This window comes from Arvicanthis niloticus, unplaced genomic scaffold, assembly GCF_011762505.2.
Source record: "Arvicanthis niloticus isolate mArvNil1 unplaced genomic scaffold, mArvNil1.pat.X pat_scaffold_476_arrow_ctg1, whole genome shotgun sequence".
Taxonomy (NCBI): Eukaryota; Metazoa; Chordata; class Mammalia; order Rodentia; family Muridae; genus Arvicanthis; species Arvicanthis niloticus.
The window spans coordinates 44,851-59,596 of NW_023046110.1; the positions used below are offsets into that span (position 1 = coordinate 44,851).

A 14,746-nucleotide genomic window follows, 5' to 3' on the forward strand; every position below is an offset into this window, starting at 1 on the left:
ACCATTGAATTTGTTTTGTGTTGGCTGTCTACTCCTGGGCATGGGGTCTGCCATTAAGAGCGCTTTGTATACCCAGGCAAGACTTTGTTGGAGAAAACCAGTTTTTCCTTTGGATGCATTTGTCAATTGGAGACAGCTTCTTGGTTAGTGATTGGAGCCTATGACCACTTCCCGTTCTCAGCGCTGGGACCTCATTTACCTTGGACCTGTGCAGTCCCCCTGCATGCTGCCACAGTGTCTGTGAGTTCAGATGTGACAGTTCTGTTGTGTCTGGAAGCCACTGTCTCCTTGGTGCCCTCCATTTCCTCTGATTCACAATCTTTCTGTCTCCTCTTCTACAGAGTTTCTTAAGCCAGGAGGGGAGAGATTTGATGAAGCCATCCATTTAGGGCTGTGCATCCCAAGGTCTCTCACTCTCTGAACAGTGTCTCACTGTAGGTCTCTGTATTTGTCCTTATCTACTGCAGGAGGAAGCTTCTCTGATGATGGCTGAGCAAGACACTGATGTATGGGTATAGCAAAAATGGTCATTTAATTGCTACATTCCTTTAGCAGATCAATAATATTTGGTTTTCTCCTAGGTCCATGACCTATGTAGTCTCAGACTCTGGGTCACCTGAGCAGTGTCAGGTGTCCCATCTCGTGGAGTGGGTCTTAAATCAGAAAAAAAAAAAAAAAAGTGGTTGGTTACTCCCATAGCGTTTATACCACTGTTGCTCAAGTATATCTTATGGGCAGGGTATTGTGGGTGTCAGGGTTTCTAGCTGGGTTGGTGTTTAACCTTTCTCCTCTGGTAATGTGCAGAGTGCCATTAGCATTAGTCAGTAGGGGTGAAGACTAGTTAGGCATCAGCTCAACCTCTGTTCAATGTGTGTGTGTGTGTGTGTGTGTGTGTGTGTATGTGTGTGTGTATGTGTGTCTATATGTGTGTGTGTATGTGTGTTTGTATGTGTCTGTGTGCAGATGCCCTCGTATGTATGTTGCCTTCAGCAGTAGGATTTACTATTAGTTTGTGGAGAGCAAGCAATAGTCTTGGAAATAGCTTTTGTTGTTTGGGGGTTCTCCTGGATCCCTTTTGGCCAACAACTCAAATATATGTAACCTATTCCTGGCACTGGATATTTCACTTGGTGGCAAAAGATGTCTAGCTGGGGCTTTGTCTCCTCTATTATTTGGTAACTTAATCAAGGATAAGTTAGTCTGTGATGCACGCAGCATTCTATTATGGAAATGTACAAATGGACTTAATACAAGTAAAAGCACATGCTTATCTCAGAGAAAATTCAACTAGAGAACTTGCTTGCTTTACCTTCCAGGCTGATCAATTTGGCATCGTGCAGTAGAAAGGAGAGCCTTTCTTCCTTTCATTATTTTGTTTGACATTGTAAAAAAAATAGTTCAGAGGTAGAGGTTACAAAGAACTTCTTGGAATCTCTGTTGATTTGCTTGCTTTCCATAAACCTTTGTCTTAGCTAGGGTTTTACTGCTGTGAACAGACACCATGACCAAGGCAACTCTTATAAGGACACCATTTAATTGAGGCTGGCTTACAGGTTCAGAGGTTCAGTCCATTATCATCAAGGTGGGAACACGGCAGCATCCAGGCAGACGTGGTGCAGGAGGAGCTGAGAGTTCTACATCTTCATCTGAAGGCTGCTAGCAGAAGACTGGCTTCCAGGCAGCTAAGATGAGGGTCTTAAAGCCCACACCCACAGTGACACACAACAAGTGGCCTACTCCAACAAGGCCACTTCTTCTAATAGTGCCACTCCCTGGGCCCAGCATATACACAGCATCACAACTCTTCACTTCTGTCTGTAGGAACATCTGTATTTCTACAAAGGCTCCTGGTACTAACTGGTCAGCTAGGTCTTTCTTTAAATCTTACTCCTGTTTACTATTGTCTGTTTTTGTCATTCCAGCGATCCTTCCCCATCACCTTTCCACTCACCTTCTTTTTGTGTGTATGTTGTGGTATGTAGTATGTACACATGGAGGTATGGCTGCATGCACCAGTGCACACACACACATAGGGAGGTCACCGGAGGATGTCAGATGTCTTCATCTCTTGCCCTCTGCCATATTCCCTTGAGACAGAGTCTTTCAGGGAATAACATAACAAGAACTTGGCCTGTAAAGGCACGATCAGGAATTCAAGGTAAATAAATCTTGGCTATATAGCAAGTTTGAGTCCAGTTTGGCCTATGAACAAATAAAGTGCTACCTTTAAATTGATTGGAAAGTAAATGTGTATCTCTTAGAGTTTCATTGCTGTGGACAGACACCATGACCAAGGCAACTTTTATAACAGCAAACATTCAACTGGGACTGGCTTACAGGTTCAGAGGTTCAGTCCATTATGCTGGGATCCACCCATGATCTTCAGACTCCTCCTCTGTGATCCCAGCTTCATGGTGGGAAGCATGGTATCACATAGGCAGACTTGGTGCTGGAGAAGCTGAGAGTTCTATGTCTTGATTCAAAGGCAGCCAGAAGGAGACTGGCTTCCAAGCAGGTAGCCAGGAGTGGGGTTCTCATCCATACTGGGTGGAACTTTAGCCTGGGACTTCAAAGCCAACTCCCACACTTTCTCCAACAAGGCCACACCTTCTAATAGTAGCACTTCCCATGGGCCAACCACATTCAAACCACCACAGTGTGTAAAGAACATAGCCCCCTTCTCTACCATTTTAATTGAGTGGCCCTAAGAGTTATACACAGTACTAGGCAAATTGTCTTAGGGTTTTACTGCTGTGAACAGACATTTTGGAGATGCCAGTACCATGAGATAGCTACCAAGAACAGCAGCAGCAGTGGCGTGGAGCCAGCCAGAGCTGAGAAGACAAGTTTCTTGGGCTGCAGAGAGTAGAGTTGGAGAAGTGACCCAAGCCCTTTGGAGGAGTCTGAAGATCATGGGCGGATCCCAGACTTTGGATGGTTGGCGTTTGCTTTGCTTTGCTTTGCTTTGATAGTGACTGTGCCCTGATTTTTCTGCCCTGAAGTAAGAGAGTATTTGGTTTATTTTTGACTTTGCTGGATCCCACAATTGAGAGGCTTTAAATTTTAAAAGCCTTTGGATTTTAAAAGAAATTGGCTATTTTTAAAGGGACTGAAATTTTAATGTGTTTGAATTTGTAAAGGCTGTAGTACTTTTAAGTTATTTATGTTTTTTTAAAAAAATGTTTTATGGGTTCTTTGTGAGTTTCAAATCATGCACTCCATCTCACTCATCTCCCTGTCCCCTCATATCCACCCTCCACCCCTGCAACTACTCCACAATATATACATATATTATATGCATTTTTGCATATATATATATATACATATATATATATATATATATGCAAAAAAGCAAACAAAACGTAGAAAACAACCTGTCATGGAAACTGTAGTGTGTCACAGTGTCCCACCGTAAACCCCTCCGTCCACACATCTTCACTTGTGAATGTTCGTTGCAATACGTCATAGGTCTGTTTCGAGGTCTGCGGCTTCTGTGATAACATCAATATTGTCTTCCCACCGGGACTTCTCACATTATGCCGTTGTTGTCCTGTGTCATGGAGATTCTTCGGCTTTGAGTTAACAGGAGCAGGAGCAGCTCTTTCTTATACCCCAACAGTTCACGGATGATATAGATTTTGGGCTGGACCAACCCAAAGTCCTGGATCTGCCTGGGTGGTACCTGAGCTGATCAAGCCCACTGGCTCTCCCTTATCTGTATTCCAGGGACAGCTCTCCAGCTAAGACATCCAATGCCACCATAGACCAGAGGTGGGGTCAGCTTTCTTGCTCTCATGCCCTTGGGGCCATCTCATCTGTGCCCCTTCCACCAGAGCCGGCTCTACTGTGCTGCCCAGGTGAGGGGTAGGGCCAGCTCTCTGACTCTCATGGCTTCAGGGACAACTCCTCTGACTACCACAGGCGGCAAGGGGCATGGAGGGGAGGAGCACCCTACGCTCAGGCCACCTCATGGCAGATGAGGATGAGTGGTGGGGCCATCTCTCCTGTGCTCACACCCACAGAGCTGGCTCACCTGTGCCCCTACCACCAGAGTCAGCTCCATTGCACTGTCTAGGCAAGGGGCAGGACCCGCTCTCCCAAATGCTGCTGCCCATGGTGAAGGGCAGAGCCAGTTCTGCTCCCAGGGTCAGCTTTCCCAACTGCTGGAGGCTGAGAGAGAGGGGAGGTGTGTGCGTGAGGAGAAGGGTATCACCTCCATGCCAGGGGTGAGTGGTGGGGTCAGCTCTCCCACACTCACACCCTCCAGGCTGGCTCACCTGCCCCCTCCCTTCCCTCCATCCCTCACCACCAGGGCCAGCCTCACTATGCTGCCCAGTGATGTGCAGGAAGTGCTCTCCTGAGTGCTGCTGCTGGCGAGCTGTGAGGCCAGCTTTCCCATATGCCTCAGTCTAAGAAGGGTGGGGCCAATTCTGCACAGCCCTTGGGCATCCATATGGTCCTAGGTGGCTGCCCAGACATCCTCATGGACCCAGACATGGGTCTGCAGCTTCATGAGCTGGGATTTCATCATGGCCTTAGATGGTGGGGCTGGCCACTCGAATTCCTCTCCCCCCTCGAGTCTCCAGTTCCACCTCCTCTCATAGTGCAAAAACCGCTCTGCTTCTTTTTCTCTCCCATCTGTCCACTACATACTTGCACATTGCAGTGGCTCCCCCTGCAGGTGGGCCGCGGGGCTGGCAGACCTCTGGGTGACCTCCTCTTCCTGTTCTGCGTGGCATGGTGGCAAGCAGGTCCGTAGGTGTTTACAGTATCCCCGTGTGACTTGGCAGCGGACTGGTCTATGGATGTCTTCTCCCTCCTGCACCTTGTGTCGTGATGGCAGGGAGCCTCTCCGTGTCTGTGGCCCGCTTGAGCTATGTTGGCAGTCGGCAGTTCTCTGGGCATCTTTTCCCGCCACTGCAGCATGGCATGGTGGTCCGCAGGTCTCTGGATGTCTCCTGACCTTTAACCTTCACTGCCGTCGGCACAGCCCTGGGATACTATGAGGCACAACCCTGTCACTGACCCCAGCACAGCAGCCAGAGGTCCCAGCCCAAGGCAAGTCAGGTCATTCATGTTTTTTAATGTGAGATCTTAGGGGTGAATAAGAAAGGAAGGGCTGTAGCTTAATAGTAATAATGTCTGTGCATCAAGCTGACAAGGGGTCAGTTGTATCAGATGGTTTTGTGTCACCTTGACACAAGCTAGAGTCATCAGTGAGGAAAGAGCCTCAGGTGAGGAAACGCCTCCATGAGAGATCCAGCTGAAGGCATTTTCACAATTAGTGATCAATGGGGGAGGGCCCTGCCCATTGTGGGTGGAGCCATCCCTGGGCTGGTGGTCCTGGGTTCTGTAAGAAAGCAGGCTGAACAAGCCAGAGGGAGCAAGCCAGTAAGCAGCACCCTCCATGGCCTCTGCATCATTACCTACCTCCAGGTCCTGCCCTGTGTGAGGTCCTGGCCCGACTTCCTCTGGTGAAGAAAAGCAATATGGAAGTGTAAGCTGAAGAAACCCTTTCTTCCCCAACTTGCTTTTTTGGTTATGGTGTTTTGTCACAGAAATAGAAACCCTCTTTCATTTGCCGTAAATGTCTCTCCTTTTGAAAAGATTTTATTTTAGTTTTAATTATGTGTCTGGGTGTGTCTGTGTATGTGAAGGGATATGTGCCATGTGAGTGCAGTGCCCACAGAGGCCAGAAGAGGGCACTGGATCCCCTGGAACTACAGTTAAAGGTAGATATGAGCTCCCTGGTGTGAGTTCTTGGCCCCAGGCCCTAAAATTACTTTTCAAAGTTTTCTTCTCACTGTGGTTTGTGTCTTCCCCATAAGGGTGTTACAGTCAACATTAACACAGATGCATATAACTATCATGTATTTCCTTTTCTATAGAGGGAACTCACTTAAAATATAGTTATCTTCGGAGTACACATGCTTTTCTGAGATGGCTACCTACTTTTGTTTCTTTTTTTTCTCTCTCTCTTTTTTATTGGATACTTTATTTATTTACATTTCAGACATTATCCCCTTTCCCCATCCCTCCAGAAACCCCTTATCCCGTCCCCCTTCCTGCTACTTCTATGAGGTTGTACCCGCACCCATCCACCCACTTCCTCCTCCCCGCCCTCGAATTCCCCCACACTGGGGCATCCAGCCTTTTACTTTTGTTTCTTGGCCTTATTTGAAGTATAGTAGACGAAGGCTTCCTTTTCTTCTCTCCTCCTATTTTATCTTTACTGTTTCACAAGAGCTTTTGAGCCTCCACTTTCTCCTGAGATAAACCAAACTCTATACAAGTTCGTACTTGTATTCATGTACTGAATGAATCTGGGTTTGTTTGTTTTTTAATCACAGAGCTACAGGTAGTACCTAGAATTTTGTACAACTGCATTTAATATTAAATAAGGAAAAAAAAAAGGATAGCTGCTGAGTTGGTCTTGCTTGGGTAGCGCTTCTAGGTGCCTTCTCATGGGTGCAGGTGATAGGCTGCTTAGTCTTGGTTATCTGAATCAACCAATCCCAGGACAGCAGGCGGCCAGGGCTGAGAGAAGTAAGACTCTCTTTCTTTCTTTCTTTCTTTCTTTCTTTCTTTCTTTCTTTCTTTCTTTCTTTCTTCCTCTCTTCCTCTCTTTCTTTCTTTCTTTTTCTCCTTTTTTTTGCTGCTTCAGCCAATTTCCTCTTGTCTTTTGTCTCAAATTTCTCCATGAATATACATACTTTTTTTTAATAAAAAAACAAACAGATTGGCTATTTAGTTTTTACAGAACATTGGCTTGGATTTATTTAAATATGTATTGTCAGGGAGAAGGAGAAAAGATCTATTCTGGGGGAGGGTGAGTGCTGAGTCAAACTAGACATTTTCCTGTTGTCTGTTCCATGTCTCCTGTATGGCAAATTTTCAGTTATTTTAATGGGAGATGAACAATCATGGCCTCTGCTGTTTTGTTTGATGGATTGCTGTTATTATTTCTGAACCGAGACGAGGTGATGGAAAAGCTCTCTGTGGGAGTGTTCATAATGCCTGCTTCTGCTCTGGGTATTGGTAGAGGGATATTGTCTGTATCTCTTTACTCTTATCTTGTATTCCCCTTGATATACGATAAGGTAGTCAAATAGAACAAAATTGGATTTGTTTCTCAGCCCAGAGATCACTTTAATATCCAATCTGCACAGTTTTAGAGAACACCTACATTTGTTTTTATTTCCAATTGATCTACTGAATTTTTGCTGTTTTAGGGTTTGAATTCTTCTTCTTCTTCTTCTGCTTCTGCTTCTGCTTCTGCTTCTGCTTCTGCTTCTGCTTCTGCTTCTTCTACAAGAAATGGTAGATTTAAAGGTCAACAAATTATTTTAGGATTCTTGGCTCAGAATAAATTTCCCCTTAAAAATTAGAACGAGTGAGTTTCAGGAATATTACTCTTTCAATCTAATGGTTCTTCCTTTCTCAAATTACTCCAACTGGGAAAAAAAAGCCATTTATTTTGAGAAATAATCAATACGATGAAGCTACAGGACACTGCTACGTAGACATCCTGAGATGTTTGTTTCCATGGCCAAGTACAGAAAAGGAAGACCATCCCTCAAACCAAGTCACTAGTCTGTCTTTTTCAAACAGATAAGCTTCACCAGGTTCATCTTTATCCCCTGGGCTTCAGCTTTTATCTACAGAATAAAAAATATTGTTTTTACCACATAGCCCTGTAAATCTACATGTGTTGTAGTTGGAGAGGGGGGCAGAATGCATAATAGAAATTCAGCCAACACCATCTTGTCAATTTTATACCACTCCTCCATGGTGACTCTGTGAGCAGGAGCAGTCTATAAGCGTGTAGTCATGGCATGGCAGTGTTAAGGGACCCAGGGCACTTCAGTATCAATAAAAGGAAGAGATAAGTTCTCATAATGAAAACCCGAGCTAAAATCTTCACATCGTGTAAACTCCGACCTCCAGTTAAAACACTCTTCATAATGAAGCATTACTGGATTCTCTCTGGCCACAAACATATTACCTGGAAAGAATCTCTCTCTCTCTCTCTCTCTCTCTCTCTCTCTCTCTCTCTCTTATTTTGAAGTCTTACAGGTGTTTCTCCTCAAGTTCCCTGAGTTGTTTAAGGTTTACATAACTAAATGAGAACATGACCACATGTTTAACGAGAAAGAATAATTTTTAGGGAAAGAGAAAATGTAGAGCATAAAGAACATTTTAAAGTGTAGTGAAACTTTTGGTAAATACTTTATAGTAATGGACTCACAGGATACACTGTTTAGAGTCCTGGATCTGGGGTGACTTTGATTTAGACATACCAGGAAGGGACCAAAAAAATGGCCAAGGCACAGAAAAGAGCACATGACAAGATACATAATTAATGTAAAGTTTATTAAAACTATGTTGAAAAGAATTGTGTGTGTGTGTGTGTGTGTGTATGTGTGTGTGTGTGTTACAAGATAGGGGGAATGAAAAGATTTTGGCTGTGTTTAAACCAATGTGGAGGGGGCTGGGGTAGGGGGCTGGGGTAGGGGGCTGGGGTAGGGGGCTGCTGAGACAGCTCAGTGGGTAAAGGTGCTTGCTTCCAAGCTTGACAACCCACGTTCCATCTCTGAGACCCACATAGCTGGAGGGGAGAACTGTCATGCATTGTCCTCTGACTTCTTCACGTGTGTCATTTCACACGTACACGTACACACACACACACACACACACACACACAGAGAGAGAGAGAAAATAACTAGAAAATATTACAAAATAAATAAAATAAATTGAGATATTATGTAAATAATAAGCCTAGATTAAAAAACAGAGCTTGAAAACAGATGAACAGAGTTGGCTCGCCCCCAGGACTCTAAAGTTTTGTGTTCACTGTGTCTAACTCAGGTTTCCTCATGCCTTCTATTTTATGAATCTCCCCACCTCACCAGTTACCCTCAGTGAGCTTTAAAATGTTTGTTGTACCCTATTCTTTCCTCTCCTCTGCACCCTATTTTCTAAAGAAAGATCACAGACATTGGAGTAAGGTCCCTGCTCGGCCAAGCTTTCTGAGGCCCAGTTCACTCACTCGAGACTGGGACTGTATTAGGAACTCCTGTTATTGATGCAAGAGTTCAGTCTGAAGGCACAGCATACCTGGGGCTGAACACACACTTGGTAAATGTTAATGCCCTTCCCATTTTCTGGTTTCCATGACTACTTTCGCCTGCAATCTTTTAAGTTCTCCCAGTGTCATAGTTAGGTTTTCCATTGCTGTGACAAGACACCATGACCAAGGTAACTCTTATAAGGACAACATTTAACTGGGGCTGGCTTACAGGTTCAGAGGTTCAGTCCTTTATCATCAAGGTGGGAGCATGGCAGCATCCAGGCAGGCATGGTGCAGGAGGAGCTGAGAGTTCAACATCTTCATTTGACTGGCTTCTGGGCAGCTAGGATGAGGGTCTTAGTAGCCCATGTCCATAGTGACACACCTATTCCAACAGGGTCGCACCTTCTAAGAGTGACATTCACTGGGCCCAGCATATACAAACTATCACACACACGTGGGGAAGGAAATACGTTTTTTATTCATGGCATTTTGATGAGAGGAAGTGCTAAGTGGTATTTGTTGGACTTAATTTGCATCTCACTTTTCTCTTCCTGTTGGATTGAGATAAACATGGCGTCTTCACAAAATGGAGGATGGAACCCAGTAGAACGTCATCCTATTATGACTTATTCCTTAGCGCTTGATACACCAAGGATCAAATCATCCCTGGGAACTTAATCATATTCCATAAAATCTTACTGGCCTATCTCACGGCATCATACATGTAAGCTGTGAATTCTCTATCCATAGACATAAATCTACGTGAAGCCACAAGACGAGGGTATGACATAAGAGAGCAAGTGACAGTTACATCAGTTGACATTCTCAGTCACTAACAAAGTACGCTCTAATTCACTGGCACAAACCAAGGCTTCATTTTCTCACGAGCCCCCTTACTTAGCCATCAGTAGTGGGAGGTATTCTGTGGCGTACTGCAATTTGCCACCTCCTCATCCAGTGGACGGGAGCAACCGCACCCAGCAGAAATGGTCTTGTAACTCATTGCTCACTGAGCAAGAATGAATGAGTGTTTGCGGAACAGGCCACCTATGCTTTGGTCACTAGCGTGTAAAGTGCTCTTCCCTCCTCAAAACGCAAGCTCCGAGAGAGCTTCCTTTCTGAGTCCCACCGGGTGCCCGGCTCTTTGTGGATCTTCTACTCTTCTGTCTCCTCCCAGTCCCACCCGTCTCTTCCCTCTTCTCAAGCTGAGAATTCTCTCTCTTTCTCTCTCTCCCTCTGTTTCTCTCTCTAGGTATGCATCTTTTTGCACATGGATGTAGAGACCAGAGGGTAACATCAGATGCCTTTCTAATTCACTCTCCACTGTATTAAAAAATTTTAAGCTCATTTCATTAAAAGTTATAATATAATTACATTATTTACCCACTTCCCTTCCTGTCGCCAAACCTTCCCACGTTCCTACCTCTGTTCTCATTCAAATTAATGGCCTCTATTTTCTTTTATTGTTGTTATACACACACACACACACACACACACACACACACACACACACACACACACACACACACGTGGTGTGCTCTCCCCAGAGAAGACTATTTCTCTAGCTCTCAACAACTGAGAAGCTGCCTGTGGGGCTCTGTTTAGGGTTGAGGCTCCCTGAGTTTCCCTCCCTTCTCATTAACACATCCATTGGTGTCTTCCTCCTTCAGTCATATGTGAGCAGCCATGTTAGTGAGACTTTATGGGTGGGGCTTCTCTGACACTTCTAGGAGTCGTAATCTCACAGCAAACGGCTCTCCCGGCTCTTGCAGTCTTTGTCCCACCCCCTTCTTCAGCAATGATCTCTGAACCTGAGGTGCCGGAGTCTACTGTAGATGTGCCGGCTGGGACTGGACATGGCAGCTCTGCCCTTGGGTTGACTGTAGTTTTCTGTAATGATCTTTATCTGCTGTAAAGATGTTCCCTTGATGAGGGGTGGGAACTACCCTTATCTGTGGCTATAAAGACAGATATTTAAAACGTGACTAGGGATGACACTGGCTTAGCAAAGTGATAGTGAAGCTTGCACCTTGGCTAGGCTGGCCGTTGATCTTGGGTGATTGTTCTGTATAGAGACGAACAGCCACACTGGCTTTTCCATGAACTGTCAGGGTTCAAACTCAGGCTCTCGAACTTTTGTAGCATATACTTTACTGACTGAAACCCCTCCTTAGCCCTAAGAGCCTTATAATTAATTATAATATTATAATTATATATTATTATATATTATATATCATATATTTATATAATTATATATTACACATATAATATATAATATTATATAATTATAATGTATAATATATATTATATTATAATTAATAATTATAATATATAATTATAATATTATAATATATAATTATAATATTATAATTAATAATAATATTAGACTTATTGTTAGACTTAAAATTATATGTTAAATCTCATTTTTCGGGGTGTCTTAAAGCATGAAAAATTTTTTATTTTGAATGACATATGCTCTTCTTGTTAGGATGAAGATGAAATGGACCTCTCATTCATGTATATCGGTTCCACACATACAGTTTCTATCTCTTTATGGTCATCCCTAATTAGTCCATTGATAGATAATTAGCATTTGTTGTCTCTGAATTACGGTGCATAAAACCGAAGCACATTGTTGACTCTGCCAGCTAGCTGGGAATTTGAAGAAGATCCGTCACTATTATAATCTGCTTTTCTTTTTGTTTTCAGTTCCAAAGAACATTCGAGTCTCTCAAAAATGTTTCCAACAAATCTGACCTCCAGAAAACCTACCAGAAGCTTGGGAAGGAGCTGGAAAGCTTGGATTATTTAGCCTTCAAACGCCAGCAGGTAGGATTCGGTGCTCTCCTCCGGTGGGAAATATGAGCAATTCAGGCTTCCTGCTGTCCCACCTGTCAGAGGTGCAGACAAGTCGGGGAGACTTATCTTTTAATGATTGGGGCAGAAATAGCTTGTGTGGCTCGCCCTATGTTCATCTCGCTACCCACAGTGTTCAGTGAGATCCTGACTTTTAGATGGGTACGTTAGGGGTGCCTAACAAGTCCTTTATTCCTTTTAAAGAAATTCCTGCGGTTTTGTGAAGGTCTAACTCCCCTTTGGTAATGACGTCTCTGCAGCACAAATTGCTTCTATGACGGCTTGGCCACATGGCTTTTGTATTGGGTACGGTCTAACCAAGGGGGATAAAAAAAAAACCCACCCAAAGACCAGGAAAAGGGTGTGGACGAACCTGGAAAGTGAGGTGAAAGACTCACCAGTTTTCAACAATAGCGTTGACCCCTAGCTTTGCTTTTTGATCTTTGAAGATGAGGAAAACCTTGTTAAAGGTGCAAGGTTAAAGGGAAGTATTCTTAACAAGTGCACGTCTTTTGGCTCGCTTGGAGAGTCCCAAGATAATCCCGGAGACAAATCAAACCTTTATAAGATTGCTTGTAGAATCGGTACTGTCCACACCCAGTCTTTACAATGGTAACATTCCAAGCGTCCTGGAGCCCATACTGCCGCAGTGGCTGGCCTTACTTTTCAGGCAGAGTTGGCTGCAATTCCAGTATGGCCACTAGGTGTCAGTGTCGTCAAGCTTTTATTTTGTTGGAAGGCTTACTTGGATCACCGCAGTCCCTCAGCTGTTTAAAATAGGTGTATGGGTTTTCAAAACGGTGTTTTTGTTAAACCACATTACGTCCATATGATATGGCTTAGAAATTAGCCCAAGAATAGAATTCATATATGTGGAAAGCTTTTTCTGTGGCCTTATTTCTCTTAAGAGTTACATTTGTTTTATGGAATATTCTAGACGAGGGCAAATAGATTATCTTGACAATATACAGAAAAAGAACATAATATGCTTAAAAAAAAAAAAAAAAAAACCCAAACCCCTGCTGGCCTGGGTGTTAGCAGACATAACACAGGGTGTCAGTGTTGCTGAGAGCTACTTCCCGGTTTCTGTTGCCCGGACCACTCCTTTGGCCTTGAGTTATTTTCAGTCCAGTTTTGTTCCCACGATCGTATTTTACCACCAAGCGGTGTTTGTGTTGACAGCCTGTTGTCACCACCCTCTCGCTCGATCCTTTCTCATTAGCGCACTTTCGGTGATTAGATTCTTACATTAGCTAATTGCAAATATGGAAGAAAGCATGTACTTCAAGGGCGGGAGAGCAGAGCTCTGGGAGGACGATACTGAGGACAGGTAACGGAGGAGAGGAGATAACACGCCTGTGAATGTAGACCATCCATGCTGCTGCCTAAGCCGCCACACCGTGGCACGCAGTAGGACTAAAACATTGAAGTGAGTCACTAAACGTCATAGCAGTACAGTAGAGGCATTTTTATTGGTAGCATTTGGAGATGAGACCGCTGAAAAGTTATGTGACTCTCCTATGACGGTTGTGCATAGAAGAGATGCTGGATCTCCAAACCAGGAGACCATATTGCCCGTCTGGGCGGGGCTTAAGGCTCAAAACATGAGCTGCTCTATGACTGGGTGGCACCTGTCTTTTATCTTCCATTCCTGTTCCTTTAAAGCTCAAAAAAAAAAAAAAAAAAATCTACCAAGCACACAGTGGAAAGTACTTTCTTTTTCGTCTTACTGGGAGAGATTCAGATCTCTGTAAAACTGCTAATTCAGCAAGACAACTTTCTTGTTGTAAGAGCTGGATACAGAGACTTTGTTGTGACTGGTTCTTCTGGTCCCGTGGTACCCACTGTTCTTTGCTGTAGCAGAATGCAAGCGATTGGAGGACAGGGTCTGTCGCTGCCTCCTTGATCCTTCCCAGACTCAATATCTGACCATGGCACTTCTCTGACTGGTGCAGTTACTGGGCTCGCCCAAAGTTTTGGCCTCAGATTGTGGGCCGTTAAAACTAATGAGTTTTGTCTCACTTTGAAATGCAGGTGGGCATTTCCCCTTGCATTCTTGTGTACAAATACTAGCAGATTGATTGCCCTCTGCCCAATTTCAGGTGCTCTCCTAATCTATTTTATTCCTGTATCCACTTTGGGAAAAAAAGGAAACGCTAACATCACCCAAGGTCTTAAGTTATAGTTGGGAAGTCAATCAATTGTTATCATTTTTATGGATTCATTCATTAAATTTTCTTTCCTATGAAATATCCATATGCATTAATTCTCCTGTATATATCTTTAATATAGATTTTATGATAAGTATATATATTTCTTTAGAAAATTTAAATGCTGCAGAAATTTATTTTACTTGAACACAATGACTTTATTTTAATATCCTAGCTTGAGAGACATCTTTCTGAGCAAGGGTAGACTCTTGTTGTACCCTGCTTTCTTTCTTCTTAAAATATTTCTTAAAATTTATGGAGAAAGATATTGAATATGTTTATGTACGTGCATGCCGTGGTATATGGGTGAGGTCAGAGGACCATTTGTAGGAATCGGGTCTCTCCTCTCACCACGTGGCTTCTTGGGATCCTGCTTGCACCAAGAGTCTCGAGCCGCTGAGTCGTGACCGTTGCTTCTTTTTTTGAGCCCGTCTCTTTTGAGAAGTTATGGCAAGCTGCGTCATAAACATAAGCGTCCTTTGATTGTTCTTTCCTATGGAATGAATGTTCACACTCAACTCAGATCAGACGAACCCACGTCTTCCTACGTTTGAAAAGAGGAATGTTGAAAGTAGCGTTGGTGGACAGAGGCCAGAGAGGATGCTGG

General features: G+C 43.8%; 1 protein-coding gene across 1 annotated transcript in view; it reads left to right on the forward strand.

Moving 5' to 3' along the window:
• The window catches only part of LOC143433796 (catenin alpha-3-like), a gene marked incomplete at both ends in the record, with an annotated part of 42,094 nt that extends 28,835 nt beyond the window's left edge, over positions 1-13,259 (forward strand). Inside the window, 2 exons of the mRNA XM_076706377.1 lie at positions 11,783-11,902; positions 13,183-13,259. Coding sequence (XP_076562492.1) covers positions 11,783-11,902; positions 13,183-13,259 — 197 coding nt within the window. The remainder of the gene's footprint in view (positions 1-11,782; positions 11,903-13,182) is intronic.
• Positions 13,260-14,746: the final 1,487 nt, after the last annotated feature.